We start from the raw sequence: 23,439 nt of genomic DNA on the forward strand, positions 1-23,439 counted from the left end.
TTCCTGATATGTACTATTTAATTTTTATTGAAAACCTATGTGGAAAGGAATGGATTTCCTTCGTATCTAGGCAACAATAATGCTTCAGACATTTGTCAAACGATTGTCAAAATGTGTACAATAAACAATTCGGTTTTTTAGAACGTAGGTAAATTTTATTGATCTAAATTAATCAACTAGGTATGACTGCAAATATTCACACTAAATTCAGCTTGAAGCACACTTTGAAAGGATCAGTGCGGTATTTGACATCAAAACAACTGGTATTCTCTGAATTTGGAAAACCTTCAAAGGTTCTAAAACTTCAGGAATGTAAGCTTCCTGACTTGGGTCCGAAAGATGTACTGGTACGAATGTTAGCCGCTCCAGTTAACCCGGCCGATATCAACACTATTCAAGGCATGTATCGACTTAAAATTCCTTACAACAACAATAATAAATATTAAAGTTCGTCATATTACCTACCCAATATCTATACATATAATCGTAGAAAATTTATAATAATTGGGAAGTGTAGTAACGTTTGTAAAAAACGTGTTTTTTTTATTAAATTACGTATTTGTATTGTAAACTATTTTGTTTTAGGCAAATATCCAGTTAAACTGAAACTACCTTGCGTACCTGGCAATGAAGGTGTGGGAATTGTGGAAAAGATTGGAAGCGAAGTAAAAAAGTTTAGTCTAGGAAATAAAGTTATACTTACGATGCCTGCTCAAGGCACTTGGAGGAACCTAGCCGTATTCAGTTCCTTTGCACTAACACTAGTTCCAGATGCGTTAGGAGTCCCAGAAGCTGCAACACTAGCTGTGAATCCTTGCACTAGCTTCAGGTTGCTAAATGATTTCATACCAGTGCGTGGAGAAAAGGTGGTCGTCATTCAAAATGGAGCAAATAGTTCATGTGGCCAAAATATTATACAATTATGCAGGGCATGGGGTGTTCCAACTATCAACATTGTTCGAAACCGACCTGAAATAAACGATTTGAAAAAGTATTTATTGTCATTGGGAGCTACTTATGTTCTAACAGAAGAAGAAATAACGACAACTCCTGTATTTAAAAATAAAGAAATTGAAAGACCTTCCCTAGGTTTGAATTGCGTGGGAGGAAAGAGTTCGTCGCAAATAGCAAAACATTTAAAACATTCTGGTTGTATGGTTACCTATGGAGGAATGTCGAGAAATCCAGTCACGATCCCAACTGCAGCATTTATTTTCAAAAATTTAAGATTTCAGGGCTTTTGGATGACTGCTTGGAATAAAAAAGCTAGTAACTCAATAGCAAGAGACGAAATGCTATCGGAAATCATTATATTAATGTTAAAAAATAAGCTCAAAGCTCCTACACATCAGATGATTAAATTCGATAATTATTTAGAAGCCATTAGTAATACTCTTACTTTAAAAGGTTTTCGAAAACATAAATATATTTTAGACTTTCGCTAAAAAATAATAATAAATAATCAACTGTTAAAATACAATTTTTATTTATTACGCAGTTTTTTTTTTGTAACGCGTAGGAAATCCTCATGGAGTTCCCACGCCGTGGGGACGTCGGGGGGATGTGCTGGACTCTTACCGGCTAAAACCACCGCGGTGTTCCTCCACTGCCTGTGGCCGTGATCCGGGCTGATCTCAATTCCAATTTTCTGCAAGGTTCGACCTACCGCTACGTTTGCGGCAGGTCCCGCCGCGTTAGCGGCCCTGAGAGGTAGCTTCCCTTCCTCGAGTAGCGCGCGTGGAACACTACGCTAAAGCCTACTCTCGCCTATACAGCGGACGTCTGACTCCCCCAGTTAGTCGTCCGCAGGCCTTTGTACCTATTCACCTATTCGCTATTAAGTACGTTCGTTATAAGGAACAGACACTATTATCTCCACAAGATTACAATGTATATTGCTAAGCAATGATTTAAAAAAAAATACGTAAATACTGAAGGCGATTAAGAAAATGTGTGATCCTCTCGTGTGTGCAATCTGAGAGATCGAGTTCTCTCACTTACGCTACTCTTATTATAACCGCTCCTCCGAACCACCAAAATCTACCAAGAATATTCTTTGATGGAATATTAATAATAATATTTTAGAATAGATTAAATAAATTGAAATTAAATAAAGGATGTTACTCTGGTTAATTTTTTAATCTATGAAGGAAAATCATTTTCTGTTTTTAGGTCTGTGCCTGGCAGCAGTTTCGTGTCACTGTCATAAGTCACAAATGTCAATTCTATCTTGACATTTTGCAAAAATATTCATATTCATATTTTTCACTCTCAATTTCTCAAAATAAAAAAAAGCCGGCGGTGACAGGTCACAAGACTTTGTCGCTCTCAGAATTTTAATAATAAATTATTAGTATATTGATCAAGTTTGACTGAATATAACAAATATAAAAAAATACAATGGCTTTTTTACCTAAACCGAAAAGTGTATTTGCGTTTGCAAGATATTACGCAAAAACTCGGATCATAACAGGATCTATAAGAAATTTAATGTCAAAGCAACTGATGTACAGCGAATTTGGAGATCCTTTACAAGTTGTAAAGATTACAGAAAGTGAAGTTCCTGACCTGGGCTCTCAGGATGTTCTCGTTCGCATGTTAGCGGCACCAATCAACCCAGCTGATATAAACACCATCCAAGGTACATAACATAATCAGATTAATGAATCTTTTTACAGCAATTGAGATTAAACAAAACGAATTATTTTTCTATGCTTTTGTTGAAAGTCAAGATTTCTTGCAAAGGTATTTTTATTTAATTATTTAAACAGAATTAAGTGCAATAAACAATTTAATTTTCTTAATTGATTGTTGTAATTATTTGTTGTAGGTAAATACCCAGTAAAATTGCAATTGCCTTGTATCCCTGGAAATGAAGGAGTTGGGATTATTGAGAAGGTTGGGGAATGTGTATCCGGATTTAAACCAGGAAACAAAGTTATAGTTACAAAGCCTGTTCAAGGAACTTGGAGGAACATTGGCACATTCAGCCCATCTTCATTGAAAGTTGTGCCAGATGATATAGGATTAGTGGAAGCTGCCACTCTCACTGTTAATCCTTGCACTGCTTATAGATTGTTAACAGATTTCCAACCAGTTCAGAAGAATAATCTGGTTGTCATACAGAATGGAGCTAACAGCGCTTGTGGCCAATGTGTCATACAGATCTGCAAGGCATGGGATGTGAGAAATATTAACATTGTGAGGGACAGGCCACATATAGATGAATTAAAAAATCATTTGTATTCCTTAGGAGCTACTCATGTACTCACAGAAGAAGAATTGCGATCAACAAAAATATTTAAAGATAAACTAATTGACAAACCAATGCTGGCCTTAAACTGTGTTGGAGGGAAAAGTTCATTAGAAATGTTACGGCACTTAAACCATTCCGGGAGCATGGTCACCTATGGAGGAATGTCAAGGGAACCAGTTACCATTCCAACATCTGCATTTATTTTCAAAAACTTAGCATTTTTTGGTTTCTGGATGACTGCATGGAATGAAATGGCTAGCAGCACTGCTAAAGAAGAAATGATGTCCCATTTAATTCAGTTGATATCAGAGAAAAAGCTGAGAGCCCCTGTGCACAAATTGGTGAAATTTGATAATTACCAAGAAGCCATTAGTGAAACTCTAACTACGAAAGGATTTCAAGGATGCAAATATGTTTTAGACTTTAGTTAAACATAGTTGTATATTTTAATAATGTACCTACTATTAAATTTCTTTTTGTTGAAAATAAATTAAATTAAAATTTTAGGTTTATTTATTAATTTCTATAAAATAAACTTGTTTATTCTGTTTAAGTTATTCTTTATTTTGTTTATAACTTTGATATTGACAACTGACCTATTTCTTTCTTTTCAGGAAAAAATTGTTGTTTGCCAGCTTTACCAACTATACCAGGAGATGAAGGTGTTGGTGAAGTTGTAGAAGTGGGTAAACTTGTCTGTAGATTGAAGCTTGGTGACAGAGTTGTCCTATCATCCAGGCTGCTAGGCTCTTGGCGGTACTATGGTGTTTATAACGAAAAACAAATCCATTTTATTTCAAAGAACCTTCCTCTTCCTGAAGCTGCCATGTTGTCCATAGCCCCATGTATGGCATACAGGCTGCTGAATGATTTTAGAAATGTGCAACATGGAGAAACAATCATACAAAATGCTGCAAATAGCGCATGTGGTCAATCTGTTATACAACTGTGTAGAGCTCGAGGCATAAACACCTTTAACATTGTTGCTAGTCACTGTGGGTATGAAGCAGTCAAAGCATATTTGCTTGATTTAGGAGCTACAGCAGTGTTTACTTTAGAAGAAGCAGAAGAGCTCACTGCCTTTGACACATCCTTAGCTAGACCTGTACTTGCCTTAAATTGTTTAGGTGGTAGATACGAAGATGTCATGCTGAAATTACTTGAAAGAAATGGAGTTATAGTTTATTATGGATGTGGCTATGATCTACCTTTGACAAAACAGTTCTTACGGTGCGATGCCCAGTTTCATAAATTTCATCTTCACGAATGGGAATGCAGGGCTTCCTGTTTGGAAAGAGACGTCATGTACAAAGCAATAACTCAAGATATGGTACAAGGTAAATTCAGGGCACCTGTATATCAAGCTGTAGAATTGAAAGATTACGTTTATGCTTTTAAAAATACTCAGCATTGTGAAGCATTTACAACTATGAATTATGTTTTTGATTTTACGATATAATAACCTGAAATTAATTTTAACAAATGTTTATTTATGAATGCGACCCTTAATAAAAAAAAAAGAAACTTAAGTTGACAGATTCATGACAGTGAAAAAGTGTCAAGTCAATGTGAATGTGACATTCGAGTAAACAAAACAGTATTACAGAAGATTGTTTTACAAAAATAAATGTACTGTAGAAGACATAAAATACATGTTCCTACTGAGTATCTATAATGGTTAAAGGTAAATAGAAGATAAATGTAAATGAATGCGTATGCGTAATAATTTAACCACCTTAACATGAAGAGTATTATAACAAGATTGTACCTGACGTACATTTAAAATTGTATTTATACCGAGAAAAAGAGAAACACTGTATTTGTTTACAGTAAATAGGTAATATGGACAAAAATGCGTATGAGACTTACGAATTTCTACCATCCAATGGTAGTGAAACTGAACCGGACCAGTTTTTCGTTCTTCAAGATGATGGAACTTTTCTCTGTAAGTATAATGTAATACTGGAACTATAAAATGTTATATACATATTTGTCACCACCCCTATTCTGCCTACGAATGTCTTGAAAGCCAACTGAAAGCTGAGGACACCTACTAACCAACCTGAATTGTAAACTGCAATCTCCAACCTACTTGCTGCTGTGGCTATGTATACCACTACTAATAATGCCATACTGCACCTCTAGACCCATAGTCCAAAGAGAATATTAACTTTTAGCCCTTAGTCTAGCAGCAGACTGTCCAGAGGGCTTTGTGCAACTTTGTTTAACAACATCAAAGCAAGAGTTTGTTTTAGCACTCTTATTTGTTGGTTCATTCAAGCCGGTCAATCAGAGCACCAAACATGCTTTCATTTCAATTTCGTTAAATGTAAAGGAAACTCAAACTAAGGGTACAGGGTGTTTGATAATTTTTATAACTTATGTTCAATAATTGTAGTACCAACAGTATTATACAGAAACAGGTTAATTCACAAATAACATATAATTTTAATTTCTTTCAGTAAATAGACAGGTCCAGTATGTAGCTCAGGTACAAGATGTGAAAGAAGTGCTGGAGGATGTCCAGCCGTGTACTGTGTACGGAGTGTCTTCACAACAGTTCTTTGTAGATGTTGACAATTCTGCTGAACTCATCTCTGTGTCTGGTGACTTTGAACAAAGTTAGTATGAAAGTCCATAGCATTTATTTCACTTAAATGAACCTTATTACAGTAAAGTAGAGAGGTATATTAGTTTAACAAATGTGAAAAAATTAGTTTAGCTAGCTAACATATTTTAAAATCTTAGTTTAGTAATACTAAATCCAGAGTAGTAGCCATCACTGCAACAGACCTGAAGTTAAATTCTTCCTGAAGTAAATTCTTAACTTACTGAGACACCCAAGCGGTTACTGATTTTATTATGTAATGTAAAATTAGTATATATATTATAAAAAAAAAATGTATATTTAAAGAAGGAAGACGCAAAGCCTGGCGTCACTTCCTCTTCTTAATGAAAAATAACTCTGAACGGACTAAGATTTGGAACTTGGTGCTACAGTAACTTTTATTTAGCTCAAAATTACCTATACAATGATGTACACACATAGCTATTGGAAGGTGGGACCAGATATCATAAAAACTCTGGCATCCTCCCCTATATAGGTCCCCTATATTGATGAGTTTAATTAGCTTCTTCCAATTCCAGTATTAAGATTTCATTATGTTTGCCGATTGCAGATCAGTTCATATTACCAGAGGGGGACAATGGCCTGTACAGCAATAGTTTTCTTTTGCAACCAAGCACAAGTGGCACTACAGAACCGGTAATAATAACATTTTGTAGCTTATTTGGTTTCATCTGATGCTTTCTTAAAGTAAACCGTAGATTAAGAAAATCATACATATAACTGGTTAGGATTTGTACTGCAGCTTTGTATTAGCATATTACAAGATTTTCTTTTTTTTGTATAAGCCGATAAACGACCTGACAAATCACCTGATGGTAAGCAATCCTCGTCGCCCGATCACCCGAAACACCAGAGGCGTTACCAATGCGTTGCCGGCATTATGAGGGTTAAGAATTTTAGGGGTGTTGGGAATCGGGCATTAAGAAAATTGATTCATTTTATTATTTGTGATGTTAAAAACTTTGAGGTAATAAATAAATAATAATGACAAGTTTATACTACTTCCAGATGGAGGAGGATGTTATTGTTGATCAGTATAAACAGCAAAACACACAGGATGTGGATGTGGATGTTGACGTAGATGTTGTCACACACACTAGTAAACAAGGGAATAATTTTACTGAGGTGTAGTACTTATTTATTCCTTAAACCATTAGAATAACAAGTTGATCCTGATCTTCTTTTGATTGGTGTCCCACACTAGGATTGTCTCCTGTGTCGTGGGTTGTGTTTACAAACATACAATTTCACATACACATGACACCCAGACCCGAAACAACAATTTGTGGATCACACATAGAGTTGCTCCGTGCGGGAATCGAACCCGCTACACGTTACGCGGCAGCCAGTTGCGCAGAACCCGCTGCATTGATCTGCTTTCATCATACAAACATAACTATTTGATGAATATACAAATACATACTTAATTGCACAATCATTTTTAAACTTTGATCCAAAGACTTTGTACCTAGATTGCATAAATTTGCAATATTCAGACTTTAATCTTATATCTTTAAGTCACATTCAAAAGATACCATATCTATGTTATCATATTTTATGTTGCAGATAACACTAAGTGATGAACAGTACCAAATGTTGGAACAGAAAGGCTGGATACTGCTGGAGTCAAATGACAAGATATTTGTATTAAATACCTTGGGGCTACATGACATCACTACTAATGATAGTATGTTTTATAATACATACGTAACACTTAATTATAAATAGGGAATATTTCGTTTGATTTATAAGTTGTTCGTACTAAATAAACACTGGAGACTACTACACTGACTTGCAAAATTCTATCACCATTAAGTATACTTGTGGAAAAGTAGAAATCTATTTTCTGATATGATATAGCAAACGTTAAAGATAAAGTTTACGTTCAAGGAAGACATTGATGCCACTTATAAAACTGCACATCATTATACAATATATATATGATAAATGTTAAAAGTGCCGTGTTGTATGTATAGATATACCTATGTTTATACGTAAATATACCTATAACACAGCACTTTTTCACAGCATTTGTACACACCTACAAATGCCGTCAATATTTGTTACAGAACTGATACAGAAATTGAAAAACGAAGCACAAAATGGTGCTAGCAACATTTTGGGTGTTGATGAAGGGTAAGTATTAATACTTATTTGTATAATTTAGTCTCAAGATACTATAATCTATAATATAAAAATAAGTCAGGTTTTCCATCCTGACACTATAACTCAGGAAAGCACGAACCGATTTCCATGGTTTTGCATTCGTTGGAAAGGTCTCGGGCTTCGTAAGGTTTATAGCAAAGAAAATTCAGGGAAACTTTCAAGAGAAAAGCAGGAAAATAGAGAAACTCACTTGTGGTAAACGTAGTTCGCCGGGTTTGCGAGTTCTATACAACTGTATTATATATTATAAAAATATACTTATTTTGTCCAACAGAACACTTAAAATAGAAAGTATTTCGGAACAGTTCCCCCAAATTGGAGCAGATTCATTGTCCAGTCAACAAGACACCGTAGAGTTTGTGATAAAAGGTGAAGAGCCGAGCGATACCATAGAAAGCGTACAGTTAATCGTCGATGATAAAGGTAAACTATTTTATTTAAAGTTTTTTTGCTACCCGATGTCGCAGAGGTTGTCATGTGAAAAACATAAAAAAACAACATTTCTATTGGATGATCTAATAGAAATGTTGTTTTTTTATGGTATAAGCCAGTAAATGAGGAGACGGATCACCTGATGGTAAGCAACCAACACCACAAGTACGTGTCGACTTTTGGAGGATAGGAATTTAGGGATTGTTGGGGAATCGGGGATTGGGAAGGAGGGTAATTGGGCCTCCGGTAACCTGACTCACACAACGCAATATACAAATACCAACTGCTTACTTACAAATATTTTGTTATTTACAGATTCACCTGAAAATACAATTTCAGACATAACCACGGAAAAGTTTGAGGAAATAAGTATGAAAGAAGAATATCCAAGTGAATCTCTAGTAAGGGAGATGCTTGCACAACCGAAACCAAACATTACACTTGACAACGAGCCGCGATCTATTAAAATTAAAACCAAACTTACATTCAAAGGTAAGTAAGTTATTACATATAATAAAGGAATTCTTCCAGAGATTAGCATTCAATAAAAACTATAATTCGTACTTAATTTTTGTACAGCTTGCTCTACTGTTTAATGTAGTTGTACGACTAATTTCGAGCCACACCAGGAGCCCATAATTATGGGCCACTTTAACTTTATTACTTGGTAAAGATTTATGATTTGTTTGTTTGTTACACCTTCACGTCAAAACGGTTGAAGGGATCGGGATGAAATTTGGAACAGGAGTAGATTATGATATGGAATAACACACAGGCTACTTTTTATCCTACGGGAACGAGGGCGGAGCCGCTGGTAGAAGCTAGTGCCTTTATAGTTCATAAAATCTCCTCTTAAAGGGTTTACTACTTAATTGTTTCCAAATGTTATTTTTACATTTCTTCTTTCAGACATTCCGGATAAAATCGTACTGGGAAAATCTGCTAATGGAAAGCGATTGGTAGCTAAAGTTAGAAAACCACAATCAAATATACGTGAACAACATAAGGTCGAGAAGTCTGAAGATGATCAAGTTTTGAAACAAGTAGATGAAAATCAACAGTATAGTAAGTATCTTAAGACACATATTTAATTGCGTAACAAAATTCCTTCAATAATTTTTATTTTTTTGTTCTATACTACTTATTTTTATTTTCAATCTCATAAAACCTCTATTTTGTTCTTCACAAGGTTTAGAACCTGCTATATGATAATTATCACCATATAAGCCACAATAAATCCACTACTAAACATAGAGGCCTCCCCAAATAACTAAAATTCTAAATCGATACAAAGCCATAATATGTGAATGTTAAGAAAAAAATCAGTACCTATACAAAAGTACTCGGTTTTTTTTTAGATGTGACCGGTCTACATGAATTGGATTTCGTGAATCTCATCCAAACGACGTTACGAGCCGGCATACAGCCGAGTTTTACTGAGGAGGACATTGCATCAGCTGAAGGTGTCATCACACAACTACTTAAGATGCCCAATTTGAAGCATTTTCTAGTTGGATACGACCTAATTGTAACTAAGGTATGTGTTGTAGAATAAAAATTTGGGTATCCTATATCTTACTAGCGACCCGCCCCAGCTTCGCATGGGTGCAATAGTGATATATTATGCATGTATTATACATATAAATCTTCCTCTTGAATCACTCTATCTATTAAAAATAAAACCGCATCAAAATCCTTTGCGTAGTTTTATGTATGTGAACCAGAAATTGTTGTTGCGGGTTCGAGAGAGATGTAGGTATATATGCGAATTTGTATGTATGTTTGTGCGTCTCTTGTCCTCTCTGTACACTTTTTCATTAATTCTAATATTTAACAGGCGAAGAACAATAAGGACGAGTTTGGCTTGATTTACAATAGAAGCTCAGTGTCGTTTATAACGGGGCGTGTGGCAGATAAGGACGGTAGCCCTGGCTTCGAACATGTACCTAATTTACTGCAGACTATCAAACAGAAAGCAGGTATTACTTTTCTCACTGTCACTTTATGCATTATTGATGAGTTGGAGATTTACTGAAGAATTTCATGATTGATAATATAATAAACCTTATCTTTGGGGTAACTGTACCTTTGAGGGATGGGCTTCAAGAGAAACCACACACGAAGTTTAATACCACATGTTTAAACCTTATAAGGTTTAAACTACTATAGTGCTTTTTGGTTGCCATTAAATATGCATAACCCTATATTTATTGTAAAAATGATGAATAAATAAATAAATGAATAAGTAGTACAATATGTACTTACTTATTCTTTTAACCACATCCTGATAGGCATATGGTGTATTAAAAATCTCCAACACTAACCATTTTTTAATTCTAGAACATGTAAACATTTTTTTATCTAAATTATGATTATATTACGATATTTGCAGAAGAACAAAACGTTTCACAAAGCGACGAAGTATACAGTTGCATCGAAGAGAAAGAAGCCAAGGAGAATTTCACTATCTACCACATCCACATTACTGAAACGAAGTGCTCCGACAATGTAGTCCGGGTTTCCGTCACATTAAATAAACGACGTAAGTTATTCTTTAAAATGTTCTCAATGACTAAAGACACAAAGTCTAGTTTTGTATAGTAACAAAGTAATATTAAATTAATTATTTATTTTACACACACACGTAATCACGTAACTGTTCGAGGTGGTAGTCCCTGTATTGGCTTGAAACCAGTCGAGCAGTTACGAGAATACCCCCTATAACCTAATTAATACAGACTAGTTTACTTTGAAAGCTTATTAAATATTTTCGACCCTTTATGCATTTTTTTACTTTGTTTACAACTTTATTTTCGATAACTAACTTATAGTTTATTTTCATTACAGAGCTTCCTGTGAATTTGGTGTTTGATCTGAAAAAACGTTACCCCACCACTGTCTTCGGGTGCAGTTCTTGTGCGGCCCTGTTTAAAACTGAGCAAGCTTTGAAAGAACACCAAGAGGTAACATTTATATACTATCATCAAATAACTTACGACATAATTCGTTTCACTGCTGCTGCTGACTGCTTCGTTGGTCGAGTGGTCGCAATTGCGACTGCCGGGCAAGGGGTCTCGGGTTCGATTCCCGTGTCGGGCAAGGTAATACTGGGTTTTTTTTCGGTTTTTCGAAAAAGGGATTTTTTCAGTAGTAGCACGGAGTCTGGAATTATGTCCGGTATATGGCAATAGGCTCACCCTCTATTACGTGGGACTTATAAACAAATAGTGAAAAGTGGGTTTACATTGTATAGCTGCATTACAATTTACATGCCGTAATGTGCACCTCTGCCTATCCCTTCGGGGATAAAAGGCGTGACGTTCTTTTATAATTCGTTTCACTACGAGTGATCGCATGCGCGTCTGTCATATACCTAAGTTACTCTTGTTCGACAGCCGGGTAAAGTTCAAGAATTTTAAGTAAGTACAGTCAGTACAGTATAAAATTGTAAACTGTATATGTCCACAGGCTCGCCCCTATTACATGGCACTTAAGTGTTGCATTAAATTCCCGCCCCCTCTTCCTACCCCTTCAAAAGACATGATCATATATTATGTAGTTAATTTATCTATTTCTTTATAATTGTTTCAGAACTGTATAGACACCGATGACATGTTGACCATCGATACTACTAACAACACTAATTCGGAAAACGATGACGTCATTATCGACAGAACAGGCAAAGAAACTGTATTCTCCTGTGCACAGTGCAATGTAAGTAAAATAATGCTACTTACGGAAAGTATTCAAACAATATTTTTACGAAAATGATTTTCATCATTATAGCAACTGTTTTTATGATTTGTTTATTGATTCAGAATAAATGCATGACTGTATAACCTCCATACTCAAGAGACATTTAATAGTTACTCAACCAAATCGTTACTAAGGAACAGTTTAAGTAATCATAAATGTCTCTAAGTGTGGCAGTAAGTCATTGACCCATTGCTGATTGGCATGATAATGTAAACTACAATAACTAAGACTGGCTTCCATTTTCCTTGCAGGTCACATTCACAAAGCTGAGCAACATACAAAGGCATATGAAATCTCATCTAGGTACAAAACAGCAGATTCTTCAAACAACCAGAGTGCTAAAACAAGGTCTAGACCCAAAGCCGGCCAAAATATTCAAGTGTAAAATGTGTCCTAGCACTTATTTCCATTCAGCTTCTCTTTCGAAACACATAGTTACCAGGCATATTAAAGTGAAAGCAAATAAAAATGAAAACTAGTAATTGTAATGTTTTATTATTCTTATTTTACCACAGAATAATCACAAACACATTATAACATGTATCAATTGAGGCTACACAAAATAGCACCATCAATAATTATTATTGGATAAATCATTAATAAAAAATTCAAACAATCAAGACATTGAATAATACCTACTATAATCTGCAGCTGAAATTAAAAACCTATCTCAAACCAGAATCTGTGATTTTTGACATTAGTTTTATAGTTTCTGTCAAAAATCGATCTTTGGATAGGTCATTAATTTCGGTCAATAAAGAACAAGTTTTAGTTTTGAGGTAGACAATAAAGCTAATCACTAAAATACATCATCAGAAAATATAGTATCCAGTTCATCTAGTAAATCGGTGGCATTAGTATCAAAACCATTTGTTACTGTTTCATCTGAACCTGAAACAAACAAGACACATTCAAATATGTTATAACAATAAAGTCAAATCATTTATTCCAATTCAACCATAAATAGGTACCTTTGAAATGTCAACAAATAAAAAAATAAATAATAGTCTCTCAGTCTGTCTATCAGTGAAGCTACATAGGTGCTTCTTCCAAAGTCGCTAGCGCTAGCAGTAGCTTCGAATGGAGATGAACAAGAAAGAAACTTTATTTGTAAATACATATTTACAATTTCTCTGATACATTTTTCCAACACAATAATTCAATTGGTTATAGACCTTAAATAAATTAAATAAAAGTAAAATTTTGATCGCTCACCTATGTTATTCAAATTCTTTTCAGTTTTTATCACAGTGTAGTCTTCTTCGTAAACAATTTTATATCCATCAGGTAAAGGCTTAGCTTCTGCATCATCGGCCAGAACAGTAGAGCTATATACAGCTAATATGTTACTTAATGTTATATTCAGGTAATGCTTCTTGAAAGCACTGCCTGTTGTAAGTATTGTAGGCTTCCATAAGATAAAGGCACAATATTCAGAAGCTATGTACTTTGAAAATGATGACCATGCATCTCTATGAAGTGTGCCTTTTATATTTCCTGTAAAAATATATTTTTTTAATCAAAATAGTAGATGAAATAAGACATTAAGATTGTGGTGTGATGAGTCTGGAATATAAAAAGCAATATAACTAACACTTTGAAATCAGTTGCAAAATTTTAAAGTCACTTTTCTAGCAAAACCGTCATAAAATAGACTTCTTTGTATGTATTAATTTTTGATAGTAATTTCAAATGGGTACAGCATTATTTTGTGAGCCAGTGGTTACAGGAATGTTTCAGGTTTGTGGGCACTGCTCTACCAATCAAATAAATATACAACTACTTTAATTACCTGTGGTATCCCTCATAATAATTAGGGGGTCTGTGACAGATCTGTCCACTGTCTCAACAAAGGCAGTAATTGTATGGGCTTTCCTTCTTCTCAAGTTTCCAGCCATAGCTTGCTGTTTTACCATTTTGATTGAATCTACGTCTTGTAAATTCCAAGTTTTCAAATCGTCTAATAACCTCACCCACAAAGGAGACTCGAATAAGTCACCTCTCAAATTGTTTTGTGTAAAATCAACATCCTGAAAGAGTAAAAACATTTTCTAATTTATTCAACAAATTATGTTTACAAATATTGTATTTGTTGTAAGAACTTTGATTGCCTTTTACCTGTGAAAGTAGTTCAATTTGACAAATATTTTCATTCTCTTCAAATCCTCCTGTGAGAAGTCCTGCAGGACCGGGGAACTTTCGTTTACTTTTATGATCAAAATATGAATTTATCATTTTTCTTTTTGTATGCTTTGGTGATATTACGCTGCTTGCATTCTTGACTACATTTTCTTTGCTGTTATTAGGAATATTTTCATTATTCCGCACAAGTAATTCAATATTCCTAGGAACATCTTCATTCAACTTCAAAACTCGTGCACCATTCGTTTGTGAAGTTTCCAAATCATGTTTCGCTAGATTTGTGTTGTCTGAGCCACATTTACTTCCAGCATTGTTCTTGTTTACTGCTAATGTGTCTTCGGGAAATTCAAATTGAGATAACACCTACAGCAAAATACATTATAAGTAAGGGAAAATTTAAATGATTTACACAAACAAGTTTCTGGTTTATTGAATACATACTTGGTCAAAATCATCTGATTCAAACATAATAATGTAGGTGTGGAAACCAAAATCAAATAATTACTGGCACCTGCTATAGTAATAATTTAATACTGTAGTCAAAACAAAACTCGTTCCTAATAATTATTAACTTTCAAAAAGTAACCAAGACCTACTATAATATAACAAGACAACAACTTAACCAATCCACAACAAAACGTAACGTAATCAAAGTGACAGTGACAGTGACATGTGCGAAAATCTGTCAGCTGTCGTTATGTCAACCAGTTCTTTTTTATGTACTCAATGTTGCCAGGTAAAAAATTTTAAAACTTTAAACCATACCATGGCTGGATTTAGGATGTATTATTTTTTCTATTAATCACTATGTCACTGTCATTACACCGATTTTAGCGAATATTACTTGAGTTTATTTATTTTTTTTAAGATTTTTTCATCAAAATTACCAAAATGTCTGTTTTCGATGCTTTAAACCCACTTGCACACGTTACTCCGCGTTTTACTGAAGAACAGCTTGAAGAAATGGTGCAATGGTTTGATGAAAATGCAAAACCTTTACTAACAATAAACGATGCTCCTGAGCCGACAAACGTTGTAACTATCGAACAATTCGTATCATTTTTGGAATTAAAAAAGTATAGTATCTTAAACTCACATGACACTGTAGTCAAACCAGAAATATTTTTCTATATTAGAATAATTTTATCGTTTTTGAATAAGAATTAAGATAAACAGAAAGAAACATAATAACACTTTTTTTTTGTTTAGATTCCATAGAAGAAGTTTCCAATATCCTACTTATTTCGAAATTATGACTGAAGCGGAAAAATTGCATGCTGGAGTCACTAGAATGTTAACAAAGGATCAATTTATTTACATATTGAACTTATGGGTACGAGAATCTGACATAAGACACGAATTAGAACTCGCATTTCAGGTAAGTTTGGTATCCTAACCGTAATCTAAGGCTGGTATTATGAAACGATAGTCAAGCACAGATCTTTTTTCATGCTCAAGTACCTACAGTTAAAACTTGGTACATTCGGTACATTCAACATGACGTGTCCGACTATGCGTAAACAGAGATCTCTGTTTCCATTTGAGTATCGTTTCTTATTAGAGCTCTGTTTTAGGTTTTTGACACAGAAAAGAGATACTATCTGGAAGTTGACGAACTCAGAGAAATAGTGACGGCTTACGGTGATGAACCATACACGGAAGCTGAGACAGTGGAAATATTGCGTGACGCCAATGTTCGTGGGGATGGACAGGTCTTTTATTGGGACTTTATTGAAAGTTTATTCAATTTAGCTCCAGAATTGTACTCATTGAAGGTACAGTAATATTTCAAATAAAAAATAATTTTCGTTCCATATAAAACTGGAACTATGTACTTACGTAATATGAACTTAATTTCAGACGGACTATTTGTATGAAAATCCCGATGAAGATCCATCCGTTCCCCCAGAGCCGGTTATTGAACCTCCACCGCCACCACCACCACCACCGCCACCACCTCCTCCACCCCCTCCAGCAAAAGGCAAAGGTGGTAAAAAAAAGAAATGACAAAATTTTAAATGTGCTGTTTTTTTGTTATGTTTTATTATATTACATATTGGAATTTAAATGAATAGTTTTATTTATACCTAATATAATTCATCATCATATCAGCGGTAAGTGGTCCACTGCTGAACATAAGCCTCCCCCAATGATTTCCAGATAAACCGGTTGGAAACAACTTGCATCCAGAAGCGACCTACTTCCAGTTGCGGCCTGCGAACTTAAACAGGTCATCTGTCCACCTTGTAGGTGGACGTCCCACACTGCGCTTGTCAATTCGACACGTACACGACACTTCGTACGCAGTTCAATTCGACAACCTTATTGCCCCAGCGTCCGCTGATTCTCCGAGCTAAGTGGCCTGCCCACTGCCACTACAGTTTGTTTATTTGCTACCGGCTATGTCGGCGACTTTTGTTCGTTTGCGCATCGCTTTACTTTTTATTCGATCTTGTAAAGAATAATGGCACCGCTGGAGAGATCTTAACACTGCCCAAGTCTCGATCGAATTAAAGGCCTTCTCATAGTCCACGTTCACAAGCCTAGTAACAAGTTATACTCCTCTGACTTCTGTATAACTTGCCGCTGCATATGGATATGGATTGGGTCACCGGTTTGTTGCGAAACGATTCATGATGATCCTCAAAAACGGCTCAGAATTGTAATGGGTCTATAATTTTTAATAAGGTTAAAAAAAAACATCTTTTTCTTGAATAAAAGTGCTGTGTTTTATCTGTGCCGTTTCGTTCAATATGGTATATTTGTCTTTGGTTGTTCGTTTACTTTGTCTGTGGTTCATGGATGACATGACATCTGAAATGTCGCTCTTGTAGGCGATGAGTAGCAATTTGATGCAAAACATTTTGATTTTAACATTTTTTCGTTCAAGTTTGTGTTAATATGTATTAATAAGATTGTATGAGCTTATCTCGTGTTAGCTGGTGTGACTGATTTTCTTATATATAAATAATTAGGTATCAAAACTAGGGCAATGGATCTTGAGGACAATGCAATGGGTCTAACCCACGAACAGACGGACAAAATACTTCAATTTCAAGATTTAACTGGAATAGAAGATATGTCGATATGCAGAGATGTTCTACAAAGGCATCAGTGGGATTTGGAGGTAATATCTATAACTATGAGTAGATATGTCACGCGATGTTTCCGTATGGCGGACTCAAAGATAAGCTTACCCATAATACACAATAAAATTTATAAAAAAGTTCAATAAAAACTTGGTATTGAATGTATTTTTATTTAGTTTTAAGTTAAAATTTATTGTAGCTATATGTTTCTGTCAATATTTTGTAGGTGGCGATACAGGAACAGTTGAATATCAGAGAGGGTCGACCATCGGTGTTTGCTACAGAGGCTCGCGCGCCTCCCGTGGTACACGATCACATAGCGCAGCAAGTGTTCACAGATGAGCCTCCGGAAGGGCCTGGTGGTGTGCGGGGACTGTTCCGCTATGTAGTCAACCTTGTAGTATCCGTATGTTACAGCACAATAACATCAGTGCTTAACTTGCTCCTCAGTTTCGTGCGCAATGACGACAGGAGATGTAAGTATAACAGCCTATTTTTTTCTTCTTGTTATTTATGTTTCAATAATAACATGGGTGTCCAAGAGGTACCATACAACTGTTTATCTATAAGTGTGGTATTATTTCTCAAATATGTTGTTTGGTGAAAGTGAAAGTATTTCTACTCACCTCAATAAATCAAAGCAAAATTCTTTTAATATAATAGAATGTTCTAGAATCCTTTAGAATCTGTGTTTATCACCTGGATAATAACATAGCATGGTATTTTTTTTTAGTGGTGACTGATCCTTTGGGCGATGTGATGGGTTTCATCAACAACTACACGTCTCGGTTCAATCCCCACCCTGTGTTCTACCAAGGCACATATGCACAGGCCCTAAATGATGCCAAGAATGAGCTCCGCTTCCTCGTTGTATACCTACACTCTGAGTCTGCTTCAGAAACACAAAACTTCTGCAGGTATGTTGCTAGTAATCTAATTTTACACACAATAAATTAAATATACTGTAACTTAAAAGTTGTTGAGATAGAAAATAATGTGGTATTTTGTAGTATTTTTTTCCCTTGGAAAAAAAAGCCACATAATGTGTGATTCATTTCACAACCAGGTAAGTAGTAGGTTAATTTCATTGTCACAAACATTTTGTAGAATGGATTCCAAAACAATGAATCATGCATCATTTGTTAAGGTTGAATATTAACATAGGACTTTGAAGAGCATGTTTTTTTAAATGTTTGAATCTTTACAGGACAACCCTGGCAGATCCAGAGGTGATCCAGTACATAAACACACATGCCCTGTTCTGGGGCTGCTCGGTGGAGAGTGGCGAGGGTTGGCGAGTGGCTCAGTCAGTGGGCGGACGGCGCTACCCTCTGCTCTGCGTAGTATGTGTCCGTGAGCACCGCATGACGGTGGTGGCGCGCTCTGAAGGCTCCTGCAGCCCGCACCAGTTACTGCAGCGCCTGCGCCGCGTCGTCACTGATAACGAGCCACATCTAGCAGCCGCCAGGGCTGATAGGTATACAATTTGTGCCTTTTTTCTATTACACTAGCTGCTGCAGGAAACTTTGTAATGCATCAAGTGAATACATATTTGTGATTGTTGATGAGATTTTCTGTTATCCGAGATGGAGACTAATCCAACAAACCAAAGAATATGGACACTGAGAGTTCTTGAGTTGATGGTGTTTATATTACCAACATGATGATTTACGGCTTGGTGTTATTTAGATCTTATGGACTATTTTTATCACCAGAGTGGAGCGTGAAGTGACAGCACGTCTGCGCGCGGCGCAGGACGAGGCGTACGCGGAGTCGCTGGCGGCCGACCAGGAGAAGGAGCGGCGCCGCGCCGCCGACCGCGCCGCGCGCGAGCTGCGCGAGCATCAGGACCTGCAGCGGCGGCAGCAGGAGGAGCGACACAAGCTCGATGTAAGGACCATTACACAGTACACTGCTTTCTTAGTTTTAATCTTATTCATTGTGAATATTCATGGACGAGACAGGAGAGAAAGTGAAGAATGTTTTTAAATATCTTTAATGTTTATTGTGTGGACACTAACCTAATGATTTTTGAGTAAATAAACGTGCATAATATTTATTTAATAGAAAGTTGGTAGTGATAATAAACATTAAGTCATTAAGTCTATCATTAAAAATGTAAATATTGATTTTAACATTGTTAGGCATTCATTTCTACGTACCTAAAGAAATTATGTATAGATCCTGTTATTGAGTGGAACTATAGATAGGACATGCTGTTTAAAACTAAATTATCCCATGTTGTAAGTTACAACTAAGATACCTGTAAAAAATAAAATAATATAAAATATGCTAATGAAACATGAATGAATGTATGAATATTGGAAAGAATATTTCAGTACTTAGTCCTAACATGCTGATTGGTAGTAAAGCAGTGATATAATGAGAATGTATTGTGTAGCTGGTGGCGGCCCGCCAGGCGATGGCGGCGCGGTTGGCCCCCGAGCCGGCGGCGGGCTCCGGGACCGTAGTGCTGCTCATACGACTGCCCGGCGGAGAGAGACTCACGCGACGCTTCACACTCATGCACACTGTGCAGGTACGTTATATTATTTGTGGTATCATTTTGTTGTCAGGTATGTTTTAAGACCTATTTTACATCAGGCTCATTTTAACCCCAAAATTGACATCTTAAAGTTGTCTTAACTACAAATCAAAGCTATGTTTTAAGACATACCTTGCAATTCCAATCTTTTATAAACTGTTTTTCTTCTGTTTAATTATGTATATGAAACTATTTTTGTATGTAGCTCTTCAAACTACATAAGGCTTGTGTTATTGTTTGCAGGATCTATATGACTTCGTATTTAGTCACCCACAGTCTCCCGAGGAGTTTGAAATCACGACCAACTTCCCCAAGCGTGTCCTCGCCCGCGACGCCAGCAGCCTCATGGACGTCGGACTAAAGGACCGCGACGTACTCTTCGTCAACGATATTAATGCATAAAATGCGTTAGTGCTCTCATATACATAGTTAGTAACATCTTGTTGGGATTGCACATGGAGTAGTACGCAAATAAAGTATGGAATGAGTGTAGAAGAATGTTTGTCACCATACCAGTGGTGGATCAAATGTATTGGCAAAGCCAAGGAGGCATGGTCGGAAATTTTCACACATTTAATCACTAACATCGAATCATTTTTGTTTCACCAAAAATGTGTTAAAATTCCGATCAATATGTAGTTCAGTTTGGTGTTTTGTGATCCTATCTGTCTTCATATTATAGAGGTTCACATCGTAGGCATTTGGGTTGTGATTGGTTGACATCGTGTGTGCGGGATTACTTCATTTGCTCATTACTCCGTGTTTATACGCGTTTGACGGGACTGTAACTGCCGCGTCGACGTTTCGAGCGGTTAGTAGTGGAACATGTACATAATACGCTGAGCAAAGGTACACACACAATATGCACATAATGTACTTGTGTCACTCATATAACTTAATGACCAATGTAAGTATCTGATCCAGGACGTCTACCTCTGTCCACGAACTTTGAGCAAATTATTCCAATGTATACTGTACATACACTTAATACCTACTCAAAATTGTAAGTCCGTGTAATTTCGTACAGTCGGCAATCGCAGAACTTTTCACAACGCAGCTATATTATGCGGGAAGGATTAAAGGGTCAGACTAATCGACATTTTAGAATTATTTTAATTTATTTTAAATCGTGTTATTGACATTATTTTTATGGTGTAAATGTCGATAAGTTTGTTAGCAAGTGTGATTGCTCAGTGTGCGGAATTTTGATTTTTTAAATACCATGCCGGTTGAAGAACTATGGCTTCACACATTAGTCACCATAGTTGATCCAACATTGTCGTGATTCAGACAAAAACTTAGTTTAGTCGATCTACAAATTGACTTCCAACTGTTTGGTCTAACATCGAGATCAGTGCGTGAAGCCGCGATGTGACTGATATCCAGACTTAGGACACCCTGGCAACAGGGTAATTAGTTTTGTACTTAAATTATAGTACAATAAGGTCCCCTTTCGTTTGAGTTGCAATATCGTCGTTTGTAATCGCTGGACGATTGCAAGATGATTTTCTTTTGTCCCACAATGTAGAACTATAATATTGATCTGTAGCTATAGTAGATATAACGAAATAATCATAATATTAGAAGTCCGTAATGTTCGATTTGTGTCAATATTCCATTGAAATTATGCATGTCAATTCTATGTCTACTTGATCCGAATCCAAATGAATACGGCCGTTACAGAGGACTAGCCTCGATAATTGAATGGCCTTATAACTTGGACCTGCTTCTTTACACTCCAGTTTAATGAATTACAAATTAGCAGTTGATGTTTATAGACACAATATTTATAATAACCCGCTATGTGTAATTGTGTAGTGTTAAGTTGAACGAATGGTTAATAAAGGTCACATTTTTGACACATTATAATGCTCAAATTATTCAGTACGCGTCCGGGTTCGTTGCACTCTAGATCGTGACGTTACGACCTCTAATACGCAGTCGTCGTTACATTGATAACTTCTATTTATCGAGAATATGCGATAATTTCATTTCTAAATTGGTATTTTCTAGACTTTGTCAACATTCTTGACTGACTAAATCTATTTATTGTATCCGTTCCTTCTTTTCTGAAGCTATTAGAACTCGAGCACGTACTGTACGACTGTGTATGCAATAATACAATAATTGGGCAACTAATCACGATGAGACACTCTCGACTTATCGTTCGAAGTAAACGCGTATATCCCACTCTTATTGTGATATTCGTATGTTGTATGTATGTACTAATATTGTGTAGGTATTGTAAACCAAAATCTGGTATAAGACATAATATTATTCGGAAGATGCGTGGGTTAATTGCATATCAAATTTTTATTTTATTGTTTAATTCTGGAAATATGCTTTTTTTTTATTAATAGGAACTGTTCTTGCGCTAGTAAAGACAAAGGTTCTGTCGGTTTTGTTACCTTTTTGTGCACGGCGAAGATTTGTTTGGGTCGAGACTTGTCGTATAATGCGGGTCTTGTATGTCGTTGGTTGGTAAATACTAATTACTTGTAATAAGTTTGAAAGTTGTCCTCAAAATTCTTGTGTTAAGATACTTTACTTTGTTAATGTCTCGAAGAGGCTCATCCTCCTACATTTGAACAAATTCTCCGTCGTGTAAACCTACAAGTTTAAAATTAGTTTTGTTCCTTCCACAATATTCGTTTGTATGAACTGTCGAACTTATACTCTATATAAATAGCTGTAAGTTCGTCTGCTAGTAATAGGTACTTAGGTATATACATAGTTATAAAATTGATCCTGTAATAGATGTTTAAACATGTTCTTAAAGCTCAATCGTACCAAGTTTGCAAGGACTTTTACTGTCGGAAAGGCAGATTTGTGCGTAAAGTAAATCTACATGTCTATATCGTACCCCAAGACATTAGTTCTTGGCTCAATATAAGTGTTTGTCACCTCTATTGTAAATTAAGTAGTTGTCTACAGAACAAGAACAAAACTAATTTTATACGAGGCCTGTATGTAACTCTAGTAAGTTATGATCGATATTTTATAAGGTAGAAATAAATAGATCAAGGTACATAATTGTTATTATTTTGTCTCGCATTTCTTAGTTAAATGTCGCTTCATTTTTGTTCCCTTTGTTTTAATTTATAGGTGTTTTTGAAATGTAAATTATCCTTGATGCGTTCCATTATTGTAACTGTTTTGTCAATGATTTAATGCTGAGGGGTTTGAATTTGGAAGATTTTCTTATATGGCAAAGATGCGGCGCATTCGGTCAATGGTTACATGCATTTATTTCTAAAACGAACTGTGTATTATATTGTTTTGTTGTATTATAGTCATGTTTCTTCCTAAATAAATGTTTTTATTGTACTTTATAACATTTTGTCATATGAAATCAAATATCGCGACTTTTTTACATAATTTATTAGAAACCCATAATAAGTCAACAACACACCAAAAACAAAAT

At 35.6% G+C, this 23,439-nt stretch overlaps 6 protein-coding genes across 6 annotated transcripts; 5 read left to right on the plus strand and 1 right to left on the minus strand.

The window, feature by feature from the left end:
• Nucleotides 1–75: 75 nt before the first annotated feature.
• Nucleotides 76–1,460, plus strand: LOC118271847 (enoyl-[acyl-carrier-protein] reductase, mitochondrial). Its single transcript, XM_035588089.2, has 2 exons — nucleotides 76–399; nucleotides 586–1,460. Exons 1-2 carry the CDS (start codon nucleotides 183–185, stop codon nucleotides 1,443–1,445), a joined length of 1,077 nt encoding a protein of 358 aa, XP_035443982.2. The 5' UTR covers nucleotides 76–182; the 3' UTR covers nucleotides 1,446–1,460.
• Nucleotides 1,461–2,213: 753 nt separating this feature from the next.
• On the plus strand, nucleotides 2,214–4,988 carry LOC118271833 (enoyl-[acyl-carrier-protein] reductase, mitochondrial). Its single transcript, XM_035588070.2, has 3 exons — nucleotides 2,214–2,641; nucleotides 2,831–3,682; nucleotides 3,871–4,988. Exons 1-3 carry the CDS (start codon nucleotides 2,401–2,403, stop codon nucleotides 4,713–4,715), a joined length of 1,938 nt encoding a protein of 645 aa, XP_035443963.1. The 5' UTR covers nucleotides 2,214–2,400; the 3' UTR covers nucleotides 4,716–4,988.
• A 65-nt stretch (nucleotides 4,989–5,053) lies between these two features.
• LOC118271831 (uncharacterized) lies at nucleotides 5,054–12,721 on the plus strand. The gene is made up of 15 exons (XM_035588068.2): nucleotides 5,054–5,201; nucleotides 5,719–5,877; nucleotides 6,436–6,521; nucleotides 6,894–7,010; nucleotides 7,452–7,572; nucleotides 7,955–8,021; nucleotides 8,326–8,474; nucleotides 8,799–8,975; nucleotides 9,393–9,548; nucleotides 9,842–10,020; nucleotides 10,321–10,462; nucleotides 10,876–11,025; nucleotides 11,331–11,446; nucleotides 12,075–12,197; nucleotides 12,491–12,721. Exons 1-15 carry the CDS (start codon nucleotides 5,099–5,101, stop codon nucleotides 12,716–12,718), a joined length of 2,073 nt encoding a protein of 690 aa, XP_035443961.2. The 5' UTR covers nucleotides 5,054–5,098; the 3' UTR covers nucleotides 12,719–12,721.
• LOC118271832 (uncharacterized) lies at nucleotides 12,719–15,023 on the minus strand. Its single transcript, XM_035588069.2, has 5 exons — nucleotides 14,823–15,023; nucleotides 14,358–14,744; nucleotides 14,032–14,269; nucleotides 13,455–13,736; nucleotides 12,719–13,130 (listed from the first exon to the last, which is right to left on the minus strand). The coding sequence occupies exons 1-5, from the start codon at nucleotides 14,847–14,849 to the stop codon at nucleotides 13,039–13,041; spliced, it is 1,026 nt and encodes a 341-aa protein (XP_035443962.2). The 5' UTR covers nucleotides 14,850–15,023; the 3' UTR covers nucleotides 12,719–13,038.
• A 148-nt stretch (nucleotides 15,024–15,171) lies between these two features.
• Nucleotides 15,172–16,449, plus strand: LOC118271834 (shootin-1). Its single transcript, XM_035588071.2, has 4 exons — nucleotides 15,172–15,457; nucleotides 15,591–15,759; nucleotides 15,956–16,156; nucleotides 16,242–16,449. The coding sequence occupies exons 1-4, from the start codon at nucleotides 15,273–15,275 to the stop codon at nucleotides 16,386–16,388; spliced, it is 702 nt and encodes a 233-aa protein (XP_035443964.1). The 5' UTR covers nucleotides 15,172–15,272; the 3' UTR covers nucleotides 16,389–16,449.
• Nucleotides 16,450–17,167: 718 nt separating this feature from the next.
• LOC118271838 (FAS-associated factor 2) lies at nucleotides 17,168–23,342 on the plus strand. The gene is made up of 7 exons (XM_035588074.2): nucleotides 17,168–17,508; nucleotides 17,697–17,946; nucleotides 18,204–18,387; nucleotides 18,678–18,947; nucleotides 19,186–19,360; nucleotides 19,872–20,009; nucleotides 20,259–23,342. Exons 1-7 carry the CDS (start codon nucleotides 17,374–17,376, stop codon nucleotides 20,415–20,417), a joined length of 1,311 nt encoding a protein of 436 aa, XP_035443967.1. The 5' UTR covers nucleotides 17,168–17,373; the 3' UTR covers nucleotides 20,418–23,342.
• Nucleotides 23,343–23,439: the final 97 nt, after the last annotated feature.

Source organism: Spodoptera frugiperda, chromosome 5, assembly GCF_023101765.2.
Source record: "Spodoptera frugiperda isolate SF20-4 chromosome 5, AGI-APGP_CSIRO_Sfru_2.0, whole genome shotgun sequence".
In the NCBI taxonomy this organism is placed as follows: Eukaryota; Metazoa; Arthropoda; class Insecta; order Lepidoptera; family Noctuidae; genus Spodoptera; species Spodoptera frugiperda.

What these genes read in the sequence shown, in the direction of transcription:
- LOC118271838 (XM_035588074.2), top strand. Translation starts at nt 17,374, where the DNA reads ATGGATCTTGAGGACAATGCAATGGGTCTAACCCACGAACAGACGGAC. An exon ending in GCGCAATGACGACAGGAGAT is followed by an intron (nt 17,947 to 18,203) that starts GTAAGTATAACA and finishes ATTTTTTTTTAG; the next exon opens with TGGTGACTGATCCTTTGGGC. An exon ending in GCAGCCGCCAGGGCTGATAG is followed by an intron (nt 18,948 to 19,185) that starts GTATACAATTTG and finishes TTTTATCACCAG; the next exon opens with AGTGGAGCGTGAAGTGACAG.
- LOC118271831 (XM_035588068.2), top strand. Translation starts at nt 5,099, where the DNA reads ATGGACAAAAATGCGTATGAGACTTACGAATTTCTACCATCCAATGGT. An exon ending in AAGGGAATAATTTTACTGAG is followed by an intron (nt 7,011 to 7,451) that starts GTGTAGTACTTA and finishes TTTATGTTGCAG; the next exon opens with ATAACACTAAGTGATGAACA. An exon ending in AACCAAACTTACATTCAAAG is followed by an intron (nt 8,976 to 9,392) that starts GTAAGTAAGTTA and finishes TTCTTCTTTCAG; the next exon opens with ACATTCCGGATAAAATCGTA.
- LOC118271834 (XM_035588071.2), top strand. Translation starts at nt 15,273, where the DNA reads ATGTCTGTTTTCGATGCTTTAAACCCACTTGCACACGTTACTCCGCGT. An exon ending in AATTAGAACTCGCATTTCAG is followed by an intron (nt 15,760 to 15,955) that starts GTAAGTTTGGTA and finishes GCTCTGTTTTAG; the next exon opens with GTTTTTGACACAGAAAAGAG. An exon ending in CAGAATTGTACTCATTGAAG is followed by an intron (nt 16,157 to 16,241) that starts GTACAGTAATAT and finishes ACTTAATTTCAG; the next exon opens with ACGGACTATTTGTATGAAAA.
- LOC118271832 (XM_035588069.2), bottom strand. Translation starts at nt 14,849, where the DNA reads ATGTTTGAATCAGATGATTTTGACCAA. An exon ending in AATCAGATGATTTTGACCAA is followed by an intron (nt 14,745 to 14,822) that starts GTATGTATTCAA and finishes ATTTTGCTGTAG; the next exon opens with GTGTTATCTCAATTTGAATT. An exon ending in TATTATGAGGGATACCACAG is followed by an intron (nt 13,737 to 14,031) that starts GTAATTAAAGTA and finishes ATATTTTTACAG; the next exon opens with GAAATATAAAAGGCACACTT.
- LOC118271847 (XM_035588089.2), top strand. Translation starts at nt 183, where the DNA reads ATGACTGCAAATATTCACACTAAATTCAGCTTGAAGCACACTTTGAAA. An exon ending in CGATATCAACACTATTCAAG is followed by an intron (nt 400 to 585) that starts GCATGTATCGAC and finishes ATTTTGTTTTAG; the next exon opens with GCAAATATCCAGTTAAACTG.
- LOC118271833 (XM_035588070.2), top strand. Translation starts at nt 2,401, where the DNA reads ATGGCTTTTTTACCTAAACCGAAAAGTGTATTTGCGTTTGCAAGATAT. An exon ending in TGATATAAACACCATCCAAG is followed by an intron (nt 2,642 to 2,830) that starts GTACATAACATA and finishes TATTTGTTGTAG; the next exon opens with GTAAATACCCAGTAAAATTG. An exon ending in CAAATATGTTTTAGACTTTA is followed by an intron (nt 3,683 to 3,870) that starts GTTAAACATAGT and finishes CTTTCTTTTCAG; the next exon opens with GAAAAAATTGTTGTTTGCCA.